At 34.1% G+C, this 16985-nt stretch overlaps 1 protein-coding gene across 1 annotated transcript in view; it reads right to left on the bottom strand.

Annotated features, from left to right (window-relative positions):
* RPS6KA6 (ribosomal protein S6 kinase A6) overlaps nt 1-16985 on the bottom strand; it is a 186596-nt gene that overhangs the window by 114969 nt on the left and 54642 nt on the right. Inside the window, exons 3-5 of the mRNA XM_068962121.1 lie at nt 8340-8456; nt 1902-1983; nt 1166-1246 (exon numbers count right to left, since the gene is read on the bottom strand). Coding sequence (XP_068818222.1) covers nt 1166-1246; nt 1902-1983; nt 8340-8456 — 280 coding nt within the window. The remainder of the gene's footprint in view (nt 1-1165; nt 1247-1901; nt 1984-8339; nt 8457-16985) is intronic.

Raw genomic sequence — 16985 nt, 5'->3', positions numbered from 1 at the left:
CTTGGGTATATATCTGAAGAAAATGAAAATATTCCCACAAAAATATATGCACCACAATGTTCATAGCAGAATTTTTTATAGTACACAAGATATGGAAGCAGCCTAAGTATCTAACAGGTAAATGCATTAAATAAAGATGTGGAAAATATATATGTGTATATATATACACACACATACATACATCTACACACACACACACAATGGAGTATTACTCACCCATAAAAATAATGAAATATTGTCATTTGCAACAACATGGATGGGCTTAGAGGGTATTATGCTTAGTGAAATATGTCTTACAAAGACAAATATTGGATGATATCAGTTACATTTGGAATCAAAAAATAAATTAGTGAATTTAACAAAAAAGGAACAAACTTTTGGAGAACAAACTACTGGTTACCAATGGGGAAAGGTAGGGGAAAGTGGCAAGACAGGGGTACGGGATTAAGAGGTACAAACTACTATGTATAAAATAAATAAGCTACAAGGATATATAATATAATACGGGGAATAAGTATAAATGGAATATAACCTCGAAAATTGTGAATCACTATATTGTACACCTGAAACATATAATACTGTAAATCAACTAGACCTCAATTAAAAAAAAAAATCTCAGAATTCTTTGACTCCAAATTCATGTTCTTTCCATTGTACCTATTGCTTCCCACTAGTATCCCTCTCTCTCTAAATATAAGAAAAAGTAACTCAAATAGACTAGTATACCATATGGTCCTCTTCAACAGGATGAGGAAATAAGACTAATATGATCATTATGAACATGTAAGAGGAACCCATTCAAACACAAGAAAGTTTTGAATAAAGAGGAACCCATTCAAACACAAGAAAGTTTTGAATAAATTATCACAGTAGTTTATAGCCTAAGATCCCTAGAGTTACAGCCTAATAGATACAGAAATTCTACTAGACAAGTAGTCAAAAGACACTATCTTGTTACCTTAGACAAGTTAACCAACAAATACAGGAAATACATCTAAAAGCTGGATATTAATTCTTATTTCAGATAAGTATGTTTTACATAGCTGAAAGTATTAAATCATTCCATATTTATTTCCTGTTTGAAGTATTTATCTTATGTTACATTATTGTCTGAAAGGAAATCTTAGTTCTCCAGTTCAATATTTTTTTTAAAAAGATTACATACCATAGTGCAATTTGACAATAAATGGATGATTTACTTCCACCAGTATATCCCTCTCCATCTTTGTCCGAATTCTGTCTCGAACTAAAAATTACAGAAAGGTAGAGTATATTGTTCTTGTACATAATTTCAGTAGAGATCCCATCAATAATTCACCAAACACAAATATAGAAATTTAAAATATAACTTTGTAAGTGCCTGAATTTGAAGTCAATATTCCTAGGCAGTAATTACCATAGTCTAAAAGCTAACAAATTCAGTTTAGATCTAGAGATGGGTTAAGTGCCACAGTGTTATTTGGTGGATAAGAATTATATATTAGTATTCAAATGAGTTCACTGATTAAAACTGAGCACAGTGTTGTTGTTATCACAGCCTAGAAGACAGTGTATATAAGTGTATGCAGGTGGTTGTGCCTTCTCAATATGTAATACCAACAGATGGAACAGAAAAAATAAGAATCTTGAAGAAAAAGAATATAGTTTAATAAAACAAGTTCACTTTAAATTAAATAAAATGTATCACTTTTTATCCCATTAATTCTTTTTTACCAGGATACACTCACTAAATTCAAACCTAGAAATATCAATTACCACTAGAAAGCTGTAACAATTACTAATGTTAAAAGGGAACTAAAAAAAAAAAAGGAAACTAAATCTACTCATATAGGCAATACATAGCACATTTCTTAAAACAAGCTTTGCCATGTTTTATTTTAATAAGCTTTCTGATCTTCTACCTTTTAAAGAAGCTTTTTTTAACACCTTCATTGCATAGAGTTGTCCAGCATCAGGACCGGTCTTCTTTCTAACGAGAAATACCTAATAAGAGAATTAAAATTTAAAAAGTGAAATTCACATCCCAAGCCATTCCCGCTATACATATATATTAACATATACAATTAGACTTACATATTCTCTAGTTGTATAAAGATATACCTTTCCCTATAAATTATACTTAGTTTACACTTTCTCACTTTCATTCACTTAGTAAATCACATGCTCATACATCCTAATGTGGAAAAGAAAAGTTAAAAGAACATTTGAGAAGTTTGTGATATAAGAGATAAATAATATAATGAAAGACAATTTGAGCTAAGGGAGCTCCTTATAAGACACAAGCTCCTTTTTGTTTTCTTAATATGGAGCAAACAAATGTAATTACTGTTAATTTGACACCTTCATTTCTAGTTTCCTATTGGTCCATTTTGTAAGTTACCAGGTATTTTATTTTCTAATAGGGCTTCCCTGGTGACTCAGATGGTAAAGAATCTGCCTGAGATGCAGGAGACCCAGGTCGACACCTGGGTCATGAAGATGAGGAGGAAAATGCAACCCACTTCAGTATTCTTGCCTGGAGAATTCCACGGACAGAGGACCCTGGAGGTCTACAGTCCATGGAGTCGCAAAGACTCAGACAGGAATCAGTGACTAAAATTTTCAATTTATTTTCTAAGAAGATATTAGAGGTGATTCTTATCTACCTGCCAAGTGAAAGAATCATAATGGTGAATATTTCAATAAAAAAATGAAAGTTACTGATTAAGCTTAAAGTAATAATTTCTCACATTTTCAAACCAATAAACGATTCATTAAAAGGTAAGTTTTAAAAAGCCTTACTTATGAAGATAAATATATTATAGTTTCATAGCAGGTATTTACTATTAAAGGGTTGTTTCCAGTTTTAAATTAGTGTTCACTGCCTCAACCTGCCATCCTCAACTCTAACAAGCTCTATTCAAATGGTGATAAATTTAAAATGTGATCAAATTAACTAATTTATATACATAAAACTGCAGATTGGAGAGCTTCTAAGTAATTTTTGTCTTTTTCCTATGGTAGAGCTTAAAATTCTTTATTCAAAATATTCTATGTGATAATTATATATCAGCCAACTGGGCAAGTGGGGTGGTTCATTTAATCATTACTTCATTTAATCATTACTTCATCTCTCCTTCTCCTATTCTTGTATCAGACCTAAACTCTAAGAACATTTCAGTTTTATTGATTTTCACACTATCTATTGTAGTGCTTCTCATACTTTGTGTGTAGACCAAATAGTCTTTTTTTCCCCCTTTCCTCCAAATCCACTGTATACCATTACTTAGTATTTCATCAGTGAAAAACCATGGACTTATATGTATTTGTATAGCTTGTTTCAGTCAATATCAGTTTTTAAAAAGCAGATTAAATTAACTGCCATAATATACACACAAAAGCTTCAAAGTTAAGTAAATGGCATTAACTCTAAGTACCAGACTTAGTTTTCATCCAATTTTAATGACATGGACAAACAAATGTTGATAAACAGTCTTTTTTCTAATCAATATCAGGTGATCAAGATATTGACAACAAAGGAGTCAAGTCATTTCATGAGTGATGACTCCACTACAAGTAGGAGAACAATCTTTCTCAGTTTCTTCCAAGAAAGCAGTTCTCAATTATTTTTGGTCTCAAGAATTCTTTTACAAACTTAAAAATTAGTGATCACTCCAAAGTACTTTTGTTTTTGTGGGTTATAACTACTGATATTTACTGTATTAGAAATTACAGCAAAAAATCAACTATGTATTTATTGATTAAAAATAATAAAATTACATGTGAATATAAATATTTTTTTAAAAAATGACTATTTTTTCCAAAACAAACCAAAAACAACAACAACAACAACAACAACAACACTGAGAAGACTGACACTGATTTACATTTCTACAAGTCCCTAATATCTGGCTTAACAGAAAATAGTTGGATTCTCGTATCTGCTTCTACATTCAATCTGTTGCAATTAAACTGCTTTGCTTAAATTATAAGAAGAAAATCAGGCTTCACACAGTTACATAACTGGAAAAGGAAGAAGTATTTTAATAGTCTTTTGATATAATCATGGTTATTCTTCTTTGATATGACACAAGAATTTGACAAGTAGAAGTTTCTTAAAGATTAGCTGCAGTGAAAAAATCTGAAACCACGTCAATTAACTGTCCATATTCTTTTACATAATAACCCACTGGTCTATGGGACATGTTGAATGGATTTTGCACTGATGGCTGATTTGATAACATCATGTGTTTGTCAACTCAAAAGCACTGGTTCACTGAATTATGCAGATCTTCCAAATGTTGACAGCAGCAATCTCATCAGGAAAGTCTTTTGAGTACTGAGAACATGTTGAGCACAGTGGCAAATAAAAATTGGCCAAAATTCTAACTGTTTCCTTTGAAGCTCAAATTTTATCATTGGCTAAAATGCTAAGTTGTTTTCCATGAAATAACTGGTTCACTCTATTCATTTCTGAGGAGAACATCTACCAAATGCCCAACTTTAAATAATCACAGTTTGTCAATCATTCTTTCACGGAAAAATGACATTTCATGAAAAAAGTGTATAGTGTAGCTCACAATTCAAAAAACTTCACAAGTATTCTGTCTTGAGACAATCATATTTTTTGATGTGCACCTAAAGTACTGTAGGTACTTCTCATTTCATCCCACAATATTAAAAAGAAGCATACTCAAGGATTGATATTTGATAAATCTAATAACTGTTAACACCTCATCAAGGACATTCTTAAGTAAAACTTTTATTTTTCTAACTATGTGTGGCAGTGAAGGTCATAATGATTACTGATAGTTTAAAATAACTTCCTGGATTGTGCCAAAGTGCCAAAAAATTTACAAATAATATCTTAGCATTATTATAACACAGTCTTGTTCTTAAGGACTCCCTGAAAGTGTCTTGTGGATGTCCAAGGGTAGTAAGATCACACTTTGAGAACTACTGTTCTAGAACACAGCCTTTAGTGGGGCTGAAAAGAATGGAATACAGAGGGTAAAAAGAGGCAATTAAGGAAGGAAGAAAACAGTAGTCCAGGTTTTCTGAAAAGACACACAAAGCGGCCACTGTTCCCCTATCTCTTAAAACACTCACTAATATCTCAATATGGCATCTAATAGAAGCCATCATTCACAGTCTAGGGAAGTAATTGTTTATTTTTTCATTACCTGATTTGTTCTTCTCAGGTCTAATGGATGAACCTTCCAGCATAAGAAAACATCATATCACTCTACTCTCTTCCAATGATCAACTACAGAAGCTGGGTGATTTCAAATTACTGTTATCCAAAAATGTATCTCTCCTGATAAGAGAGGTTTCTTTACAACCACCCTAATCCAATTCTCAGAAATTGTTCAAGAGAGAAATGAATGAGTGAATTACTCCAACATACTTTCTCTCTGTCATATGGACTTCATTAAGAAATATTTGCTGGCTGAAGTGAAGTGAAAAACTGTACAGTTTTAACACAATTGGAAAGAAAGGACCAACTGCAAGAAATTTTAAGTTGTAAACACATATACTTAATCAATTATTAAGGAGGGCAAGGGTTTGATATTTTCAAAACTTCATTTTTAAGTCCTATAGTTAAAGGTTTTACTATCACAAAAGCAAAAACAAGAAAGGAATGTTAAAATGTATGCTTTATGTAAATATGACTTGACATGTGAAATATATGAAAGGCTAGTCTGATAATGCCAAAGATGTTTTCATGTGTTTTATTTTATTGTGTTTTAAAATAAATAAGTTATTTAGTATACTTTATTTCAATTCACACATTACTTAATGTGTTTATTACAGAATCTTATATGCGTCTTTTGGTGGCTCAGTGGTAAAGAATCTGCCTGCCAAAGCAGGAGACATAGGTTTGATCCTGAGGTTGGGAAGATCCCCTGGAGGAGGAAATGGCTACTCACACCAGTATTCTTGCCTGGGAAATCCCATGGAGACAGGAGCCTGGTGGGCTATAGTCCATGAGGTCACAAAAGAATCAGGAATGACTTAGCAACTAAACAACAACATAAGTTGTTTGGTATACTTCATTTCAATCCACACATTACTTGATGTGCTTACTACAGAATTTTATATGCATCTTTTATGATAATACATGCATCTTTAAAATACAATTTTACAACTGATTTTCATAGTATTTTTCCTGATTAAATAGATTGTACAGATATTTAATGTCACAAAGGTTTATATATGCTAAAATACGTTTATTGCATTTTAACAATGGAACTTTCATAGGAAAACTTATAAATAAGACTACAGCACAAAGCTTCTTGGAATTGCTCCTACACTTATCTGATTCACAGCTTTGGCCAAATTCCTGACTAGGTTTGGCATATAACAAGTCCCAACCACACAATGCCTACACAAATGATGTAATACTGACAAGCAAGTGTTTTCACATCCTAGGAAGGAAAAAATAAGCCACTTCCTTAATATTTCTTTGGTTGATGACCTACACAAGGATTACTATTCTGTATTTTAGTATTAGGAATTTTTTAAAGGGCTTCCATGATATCCCTATTAAATCAAAGTGCCTGCACAAAGCTGAACATTCCCTGAATTTTTTAAGGACCACATTGACAACTTGTCAGCATGTTTCTACATTTAGTGTGAAGATATTATTGAAGATATCTCATTATGTTATACTGTATTTTCTTTATGAAGCTCTATAAAAAAAATTTCTCTGGTCTGTTTGATGTATTTCTTAAAGATTCTGTCAATAATCACACAATTAAATGTATCAGCCTCTTTATAATGCGGCCAAAAATTTTGAGGCCATTAGACCATGTATTTGTGAACAACAGAGTTTATTCCTGGCTTCAACTCATCTTTCCTGTTCTAATTTTTCTGCTTCCATCATCATCCCCACTTATTTTTATTTTCTTTAGTATTCATTTATGACAGCCTTAAATACTTTCTGGAACAAAGCTGGATATAAATAAATACACATATGGATAAGTGTGTGTGTGTATCAAATAACAAGGCAGATACTTTTAGTGGCTTGAAATGTTTGCCTGATGAGATTTGATTTAAGTCAATATGCAAGCATTTATATATTGGGGATATAAAAGAAATTCATCTCTGTTCTTCTAAAATTAATATCATAGAAATATTTTTTAAATATTTTTTAAAATATTTTTTAAAAATACTGTACTTTTAGTAACTTTAAAAAATAAAGGTATTCAGGATGCACATGCCTCCTCTACAGGTCAGTTCTATAAATACACTCCCCCCCACACACACAGATACACACATCTATTAAAAGCTCCTTCTAGTTTTACTCTCCCCAGCATAACTATTCAAGTCCTATCTCCTTGTCATCATATACCTCTTGTACCAATTCACTAGCAAACAATAATCCACCTCAGTTTGTCCTTTTTGTGTCCTGAAAAATGTTTCTCTATATTTTACATGTTGCATTTTATACTGCACAGATATCAGATTACTTTAAGACAATTAACGTCTACTTTATATTCATCAATGTTACTTTAAAAGTGGTATACACAAACCCGCTGTTCAATAGATGCCTTTCTTTTAAAATATTTCAGAGCATAATAAATAAGCAATGCTCAACTGCCTTACTTTCCTCTTTGAAACTAAATCTCAGCCACCCTAAAATTAGAAATTAGTAGTTTTCTCACTATCTTCCTTCCCTTAAATTGCTGTTGTTGCTGTTTCCTACATGCTGTTACTTAATACCTGTATGTAATATTTTTCGTATCTTAGATGCTAGGTATACAAAACTCAGGAACCAGACCTACAAACTTCTTTTCTAATAATCATGTACCAGTAAGCACTGGATAATCAATTTTAATAATGAGTGTCAGAGTTTATCCTCTTCAATTTTGCTTTTTCTCTTGAAATTAAAGCCTTTTGAAGGTAGGAGTTTTATATAATCCCTATATTACCCAGTACTTACCATAGCTGTACGTTCACATATTTTTATAACAGATGATAGATTAATAATTCATGCATTCATACATGAATTGATACATGCATTCTGACTTCTGTGATAGAGCTAAGGAAAAAATCACCAAGAGAAAGCTGAGATCATGACAGCATGTGAACAGAGAAAGAAGACCTCTTTTACAAAACTCAAACTTTCTTGATTTAGGCAGCAAATAAATAGCAAGTTATACATTGTCCTGTAGAAATCAATTATCCGACAAGACTAGCAAACATTGAAATGACAGAAAGGAGTGAAATTAGACTTTCCTTTGGGTGTATCATTTGATAATTTAGAAATAGCACATTTACCAGATCTCTACCTATGTGTTCAATTTTTTGCTAAATGTTTAAAAGAAAAACAAATGAGGGAAAAAAGCATTCATTACCTTTCCAAAGGATCCCTGACCAAGAACTTTGAGTAACTCAAATTGTGCAGGATCTGCTTTCTCATATCCTTCCTTAACATGGTGAGTAATAGGGATTTCTTTAACAACTCCTTCATCCTGTAAAAAGAAATCCAAGCAATACTCAAATATAGTTACAACATCTTATGATTAGCTCCATTTAGAACCAGAAATCACAACAGAAATAATTGAATGCCTAACTCCTTCAATCTAGCACAGAGTTTAATGGGCTACTGCTGCTGCTGCTAAGTCACCTCAGTCATGTCCGACTCTGTGAGACCCCAGAGACAGCAGCCCACCAGGCTCCCCTGTCCCTGGGATTCTCCAGGCAAGAACATTGGGGTGGGCTGCCATTTCCTTCCCCAATTCATGAAAGTGAAAAGTGGAAGTGAAGTTGCTCAGTCGTGTCTGACTCCTAGCGACCCCATGGACTGCAGCCTACCAAGCTCCTCCATCCATGGGATTTTCCAGGCAAGAGTACTGAAGTGGGTTGCCATTGCCTACTAGCATCCCCATTTCCTGGGTTTTGTAACACAGAAATAACACCACAACCTCTATAATTTCATGTAAACAGAAGCATACAATACCTGTGCTTCAGCTTCTGTTCCAACTAAGTAGATATAGAAAAAAAAAAATCAACAACTGAAAGAGTCGCCTTTTAAGACTTTCACAAGTACATGCAGAGAAAGTAAAAAACCTTGTAAATTGTGATATGACAAAAACTGTGAACCTCAAGAATTCTTTCATTATACCATTTTAAATAGTCACTGTATACAAATATTTAAATGTCCAGCTATTCATATCATTGGAAAAGAAACTGGCATGGATAAACAAAATCTGCAAAGCCCAAAGATGTTTCCAGGCCATACGCCTACTTTTATTGAAATTTTACATACACTGATAAATTATATGCCAGATTTCCCACCAACTGGGTCAGGCAGAAGGCAAGCCACCCTGAAACTATTTCTACGCCTTGATATAGGACTCTATATATCAAGACTACACTCAGGTGAACTGTAATTCTAGCCCCCAGCACAGTAGTAAGGAAAAAAAAAAATTTCAGATGTATTACGTATCACAAAATAACAAGAGCTGGGATATATTATCCAAACTTTTGACTGTATAAGGGAGAAAACTGAGACCCACAGAGTTTAAGTTCACATGACTAGTTAATCACGATGTCTTGAAGTCGTGGTAGCTTTCCATTATATGGTATTAATTCTGGTCTGGATGGCAAAAATGTTCTCAATCAATTCACCTTTTAATTAACTCATTAACCAATGGTGACTGTGGCCAAAGTGGACAAGAGTATGGTCCCAAGTAAGTTAGGCTTCATGGTAGCTAAAATAACTACCATGTTATATAATCCAGCAGAGTAATTTTAGCTTTAGGTATTAGGACTCATTAATCAGTCAGAAATGAAGTATCAGTTCTGAAAAATATGCCCCTGGATGTTCCTTTTTCTAAATATTTACTTTTAATTGATTGATGATTGCTTTACAATATTGGTTTGATTTCTGTCATACATCACCATGAATTAATCATAGGTGTACATATGTCCCCTCCCTCTTGAAACTTCCTCCCACTTCCCGCCCATTCTCATCCATCTAGGTTATTACAGAGACCCAGTTTGAGTCCCCTGAGTCATACTGCAAATTCCCATTGGTTATCTATTTATATATGTTAGTTTATATGCATCCGTGCTACTCTCCCCACTCACCTCACCCTCTCCCTCTTCTCCCCAACCCTTGTCCATAAGTCTGTTCTCTAGGTCTGGATCTCCATTGCTGCTCTATAAACAGATACGACAGTACCATCTTTCTAAATTCCATATATATGTGTTAATACACGGTATTTGATTTTCTCTTTCTGACTTACTTCACTCTGTATAATAGGCTCTAGGTCCATCTACCTCATTAGAACTCAAATGCATTCCTTTCATGGCTGAGTAGTATTCCATTGTATATATGTACCACAGCTTCTTTATCCATTCCTCTGTCTATGGACTTCTAGGTTCCTTCCATGCCCTGGCTATTGTAAAGACTGCTGAAGTGAACACTGGGGTACATGTATCTTTTACACTTTTGATTTCTTCAGGGTACATGACTAGAAGTGGTATTGCTGGGTCATATGATGGTTTTATCCCTAGTTTTTAAGGAATCTCCATACTGTCTTCCATAGTTGCTGTATCAATTTACATTCCCACCAGCAGTATAGGAGGGTTCCCTTTCCCCCACATCCTCTCCAATACTTCCTGTTTGTGGATTTTTTTTATTATGGCCATTCTGTGTGGTGTGAGGTGATATCTCATTGTAGTTTTGATTTGCATTTCTCTAATGAGTGAGGTTGAGCATCTCTTCATGTATTTATTAGCCATTTGTATGTCTTCTTTGGAGAAATATCTAGTTAGGTCTTTTGCCCACTTTGAATGGGTTGTTTGTTTTTCTGGTACTTACCATTGCAACTAAAAAAATAAAATATCTAGGAATAAACCTACCTAAGGAGACAGAAGAACTATATACAGAAAACTATAAGACACTGAGGAAAGAAATCAAAGATGATATAAACAGATGGAGGGATATTCCACGCTCCTAGGTTGGAAGAATCAATATTGTGAAAATGACGATACCACCAAAAGCAATCTACAGATTAAATGTAATCTCTATCAGATTACCAATGGCATTTTTCACAGAACGAGAACAAAAAATTTCACATTCATATGGAATTACAAAAGACCCCAAATAGCCAAAGCAATCTTGAGAAAGAAGAATGGAACTGGAAGAATAAGCTTATCTGATTTCACACTATACCACAAAGCTACAGTCATAAAGACAGTATGAGAAGTACAGACCAATGGAACATGATAGAAAGCCCAGAGATCACCTCCCGGATATATGGGCACCTTATCTTTAACAAAGGAGGCAAGAATATACAATGGGAAAAAGACAGTTTCTTCAATAAGTGGTGCTGGAGGACCTGGACCACTGTGAGCAAAAAAATGAAATTAGAATACTTCCTAATATCACACACAAATATTACCTCAAAATGGATTAAAGACTTAAATGTAAGACCAGAAACTACAAACTCTTATAAGAAAACATAGGCAGAACACAGTATGACATAAATCACAGCAACATCCCTTATGACCCACCTCCTAGAATAATGGAAACAAAAACAAATAAGTGAGATCTAATTAAACTTAAAAGCTTTTGTATAGCAAAGGAAACCAAACAAAGTGAAAACAGAACCCTGAAAATGGGAGAATATAATAGCAAATGAAACAACTGACAAAGGATTAATTTCCAAGATATATAAGCAGCTTGTCCCTGGATGTTTCTTATACATCGAAAGAGTATTTCACAAGACTCTTTTAAGTAGCTATGAGAGTGAGTTTCCTCTTTGAAAAGGAGTCTTTTCTGTAAAAATGTTAAGGACAGTTTTTAATGCAAATACATGTTTTGTAATTGACATTTTGGGATTACATTAAAATATGGCATATCTTTATGCATCTTTGCAATATATGTATACCAAAAGAAACATCAAATTGCATACTCATTAATACTACAACTAGCTGATTTTATACCACATTTTATGAATGCAGTAAAAGTCTTCAAAGTATGGACTGTAAGAAAAACATAACTTATTGGGAGTTTTCTCTAGTGGAAAGAACACTGGTGGAAAAGTCACAGACTAAGTTTTGCTTCTAGCTCTGTCATTCGTAAACTAAGCAGCCTTGGCCAAATCATAGACCACTCTACCTCAGTGTTCCCACATAACAAAAATTACATTAGATTGTTCTTTAAGGTCTTCTCCAAGTCTGTGATTGAACACAATACAGTATTTTTATATTTAATAAGGTACTTCAGTTTCTGCCACTTTTACAATCAGCATCAATACCTGGGTCATAATATTATTTTTTAAAAATGTTCAGAGCTAAGAAACAGCTATACTCTATCCTACTTTCAGTTCAGTTTAGTTCAGTCATTTGCTAAGCAAGTCTTTGAACGGAAATGTCTGTCTAATGCCTCTTCTAATTAAAATCCATACATGCCTATCATTTAAAAATCCATTATGTCCTTCAATTTTTAGCAGTATTACACAATAAAATTTCTGACGTGAAAATGCTCTAGATTAGAAAAGACTTTTCCCAATAGGCAGCCATCATATAACTAACAGCTTATTACCTTGTCTTTCCCACTAGACAATGAGCTTCCTGTATCCGGGTAATATCACATTCAACTCTGCATTCTTAATGCTTAGCACAATAATTGTTTGACCTTATGGGAGTGGACAGTCCAAAAAAATTCAACCAATTTCATAAAATTGGAATGGAAAAAAAACACTTATTTTTAAGAAGAATAAAATCAGTAAGAATCTTCAATATTATCTTTAATTACCTTTTAAAAAACAGAAAAATATGTATGAAGAACTTATTTTTTAAAATACATAAAGGAAATGGGGAAACAGCAGATTCATTTAGAATAATGGAATTATGTCAAATTTGAATAGAACTGACTTTGTGATAACAATATATCTAAATTTAATAATATAAACATTTTTCCTTAGAGTGTGAGGAATATAAATAATTTTCCATGTTATTCATGATCAGTATTTTTTCTTGGCCAGGTCATGTGGCGTGTAGGATCTTAGTTCCTCAACCAGGCATTGAACTCGTGTCCCCTGCACTGGAAGCATGGAGTCTTAATCACTGGACCATCAGGGAATTTCCTGTGATTCATATTTTTATTATACTGTGCTATATTCAACACATATAAAGGGTATAATGACCCCAGAATCTGCACTTTTAAAAATTGCTAATATTACCTTATTGACTGGCCATCTGCCTTTTATAGATATATGTCCCAGACAAATAGCTATATGTATTACATTACTAAATTATGGCTAGTTTGCCTTTTAGACAGTAATTTACAAATGTTTTAGTTTTAAAAAATTACTTTTAGAGTATTTATTCTATACACAAGTGTGGGTCACACTCTCAGAGATTATGGTTCATTAGAACTAAAAACGGAATTCAGGCATATGTATTTTTTAAGGCACTCCCTTGGAGGATGAAATGGCCACCACTCCAGTATTCTTCCCTGCAGAATCCAATGGACAGAGGAGCTCAGCAGGCTATAGACCATGGGGTTGCAAAGAGCTGGACATGACTGAGCAACTGAGCACCAAGATATACATAGTTAGATAACATGTGCACACAAATACACACACACACACACAACTGGCTAATTATTACAAAATTATTTTAGTATTTGTATGCAACTAGCTCTTTGGCTCTGTCAAATTATCTGGTACCCTCTGGTGTCATCACTTCCAATTCTGGTCTTTCTTATTTCATCTACTCCCTGCCCTATTATTGTCTATTGCTCAACACTTCTCAGCTTCCCCAAGGTTACATTTATTAATGCTTACTATTTAAATGTTCTCCCCCCCCATCTTCAATACTCCTTCCTTCCTCCACTTCGCTTTCTGCTGGTTCTATACCATTCTGAAAGCTTGAGAGTGGCAGCAATTTAACACAAAATAAAGTAGTAATGAACTTATCAGTGAGCCATTTGTTTTTCCTAAGAGTGAATCATCTTTGAAAAAATTTTCCTATCCTGGTATAATAATGTTGTATTATTATTATCTTATCTTATCATGATACTTAGCTTCTCATAATACTCTTTTTTTTATTTACTCACTCAAAAAAATCATGAACACTCATAAAGCACATGCATCCCTGGTGCCTCAGATGGTAAAGCACCCACCTGCAATGAGGGAGACCTGGCTTCGATTCTTGGGTTGGGAAGATCCCCTGGAGAAGGAAATAGCAATCCACTCCAGCACTCTTGCCTGGAAAATCCTATGGACTGAGGAGCCTGATAGGCTACAGTCCATGGGGTCGCAAAGAGTCAGACATGACTGAGCGACTTCACTTTCACTTTCATGCATTAGTCACTAAGCTATATACTGGGACTTGAGGACTTGGGGAAAGCGAATGCTGTCAGAAATATCATTTTCCTTAACATGACAAAAAGGTATATAATATATAGTGGGCTGAAACATGTCCCCTCAAACACATATGCTGAAGTCCCACAGTACCTCAGAATGTAACTGTATTTGGAGATAGGGTCTTTAAAGGTCAATAGGGTGGGCCTTAGTCTAATATGACTAGTGTTTTTATAAAAGGAAGAAATCAGGGCACAGATACACACACAGGAAAAAGCACATGAAGGCACACGGATCTACAAGTCAAGACAGCCATATACAAGTCAAGCAGAGATGCCTCAGAAGAAACCACTCCTGCCAACATCTTGAACTTACAGTCTCCAGAATTGAAAGAAAACAAATTTGTTGTTTAAGTCACCTAGTATGTGGCACTTAGTTATGACAGCCCTAGAGCACTAATACACAGTACCTAATTTTAGTTAATCTGCATAAATAAAGTTGGTAATGTAAAATTAAGATTTAATAACTTTGAAATAGGGACTGCTATTCTTTCAAACATCAAATGACAAATTTTAGGCAAGGATAATTATGAGTTAGAAATTTTTTTGGAACATCATAGTAATTATTGATAAACAGAAAAACTATAAAGGTTCAACTGCAACCAAAATAATATGCTCTGACATTTAAAATTTGTGATCTTGTTTTTCAATATAGGGAGCCAACAATGTTCTAACACTGGTAAAACATACTGATAAAGTATAAAGCAAACTACCAAATACACTACTGCTCCATTTTTTGACAACTGATTTTATTAGGAGGAAGAAATCACATGTTAATCAGAAGGAGAAAGATCTGTTGACAATCTATTAGGAAACCATACTTCTATTACAACAGTTTAATAGGACCTGTGGAACTGAGCATTGATATCCCCAGAAAACACATCAAAACAAAAGAGAGATTTTTAAAGTCTAAATTTGGGGTTTTAATGTAATAATGCAACATCCACTTGTTTGCTTTATTGGTGGGTTGATAGGCCAGTTTGATCAATCTGAAATTTCAAGAAGCACTTAAACTACAGATCTGTTAAAACATACATGCAAAAATCTAGAAAAGAATCTCGATGTACCCTTCTCACAGAGTAAATAATGCAGGGTCACTGTAAACCAAATCAAGTATCATCATACTTCGAAATAAGAATAACGGCAATAATGTAAATGTCAAAACACCACTAGAGTGACCTAAACAGATGAGATGATGTACATGTTGGAAAGTAATTGTAGAATACTTAGCCTTGCAAAATTGTATCAATTTGTATTGGTGACTGAAAAGTGTGGCAAACTGGTTCCCACCTAGGTCAGTTTATTCTACTTTTTTATTAGAATTGGCTTTTTAGTTCCCTCATATATAAAATGGGAATAACAATGCCCAAACCATTTCAGATCTTGGTTATAAGATTCAACTAATAATTTTGAAAACCACAAAACATCTATAACAAATAAACTTATTAAACTTATTGGTACTATTAATCTTTGCATCCGTCATGGTGCAGCATGTAACTCCACCTTACAGTAGGTGTCCATTAACATTTAGCTGAAACATAATTTTCTTTAAGAGTTTTGTGAGTTTGTAGTATAGTGGCACCATTTAAAAAAAAAAAGGTGGGAGGGGAATAAATGAATAAAAAGCAGAAGCAAGCATCAAATTTGAAAGGGAAATACTGAAGCACTATAAAGCTAAATGGAAAGATAAACAGAAGGAAAAACAAAACATATAGGAAAAAGGCACTTTAACTTAACATATTCCCCACTTATGGCTACATATAAGTTTAAGTAAAACACACTTCCGAGAGAGTATTTAAAGGATTCTTATGTGAGAAACATGTCAATATCGGTTTCTAAAATTAGAAACTTAGGGCTTAAAAATATCAGGAATCAGTTTTGTCCTTTTGAATATGATTTTCAGTTAAATGTAACATTTACATCTCTGTAATAAAAATGTAAATCAATTTAAAGTCTTTTGAAAAGGGGGAATTAGCTCAAGATGGCAGAGTAGAAGGATTACTCTCACCCTTACTGTGCAAGCACTGGAATCATAACTAACTGCTGAGCAACCATCAATACAAAAAAGTTCAGTTCACTTCACTCACTCAGTTGTGTCCGACTCTTTGTGATCCCATGAATCACAGCACGCCAGGCCTCCCTGTCCATCACCAACTCCCGCAGTTCACTCAGACTCACATCCATCAAGTCAGTGATGCCATCCAGCCATCTCATCCTCGGTCGTCCCTTTCTCCTCCTGCCCCCAATCCCTCCCAGCATCAGAGTCTTTTCCAATGAGTCAACTCTTCGCATGAGGTGGCCAAAATACTGGAGTTTCAGCTTTAGCATCATTCCTTCAAAAGAAATCCCAGGGTTGATCTCCTTCAGAATGGACTGGTTGGATTTCCTTGCAGTCCAAGGGACTCTCAAGAGTCTTCTCCAACACCACAGTTCAAAAGCATCAATTCTTTGGCACTCAGCCTTTTTCACAGTCCAACTCTCACATCCATGCATGGTCACAGGAAAAACCATAGCCTTGACTAGACAGACCTTTGTTGGCAAACTAATGTCGCTGCTTTTGAATATGCTATCTAGGTTGATCATAACTTTTCTTCCAAGGAGTAAGTGTCTTTTAAATTCA

This window comes from Capricornis sumatraensis, chromosome X (genome assembly GCF_032405125.1).
Source record: "Capricornis sumatraensis isolate serow.1 chromosome X, serow.2, whole genome shotgun sequence".
Classification (NCBI taxonomy): Eukaryota; Metazoa; Chordata; class Mammalia; order Artiodactyla; family Bovidae; genus Capricornis; species Capricornis sumatraensis.
This window is presented reverse-complemented; position numbering and strand designations above follow the sequence as displayed.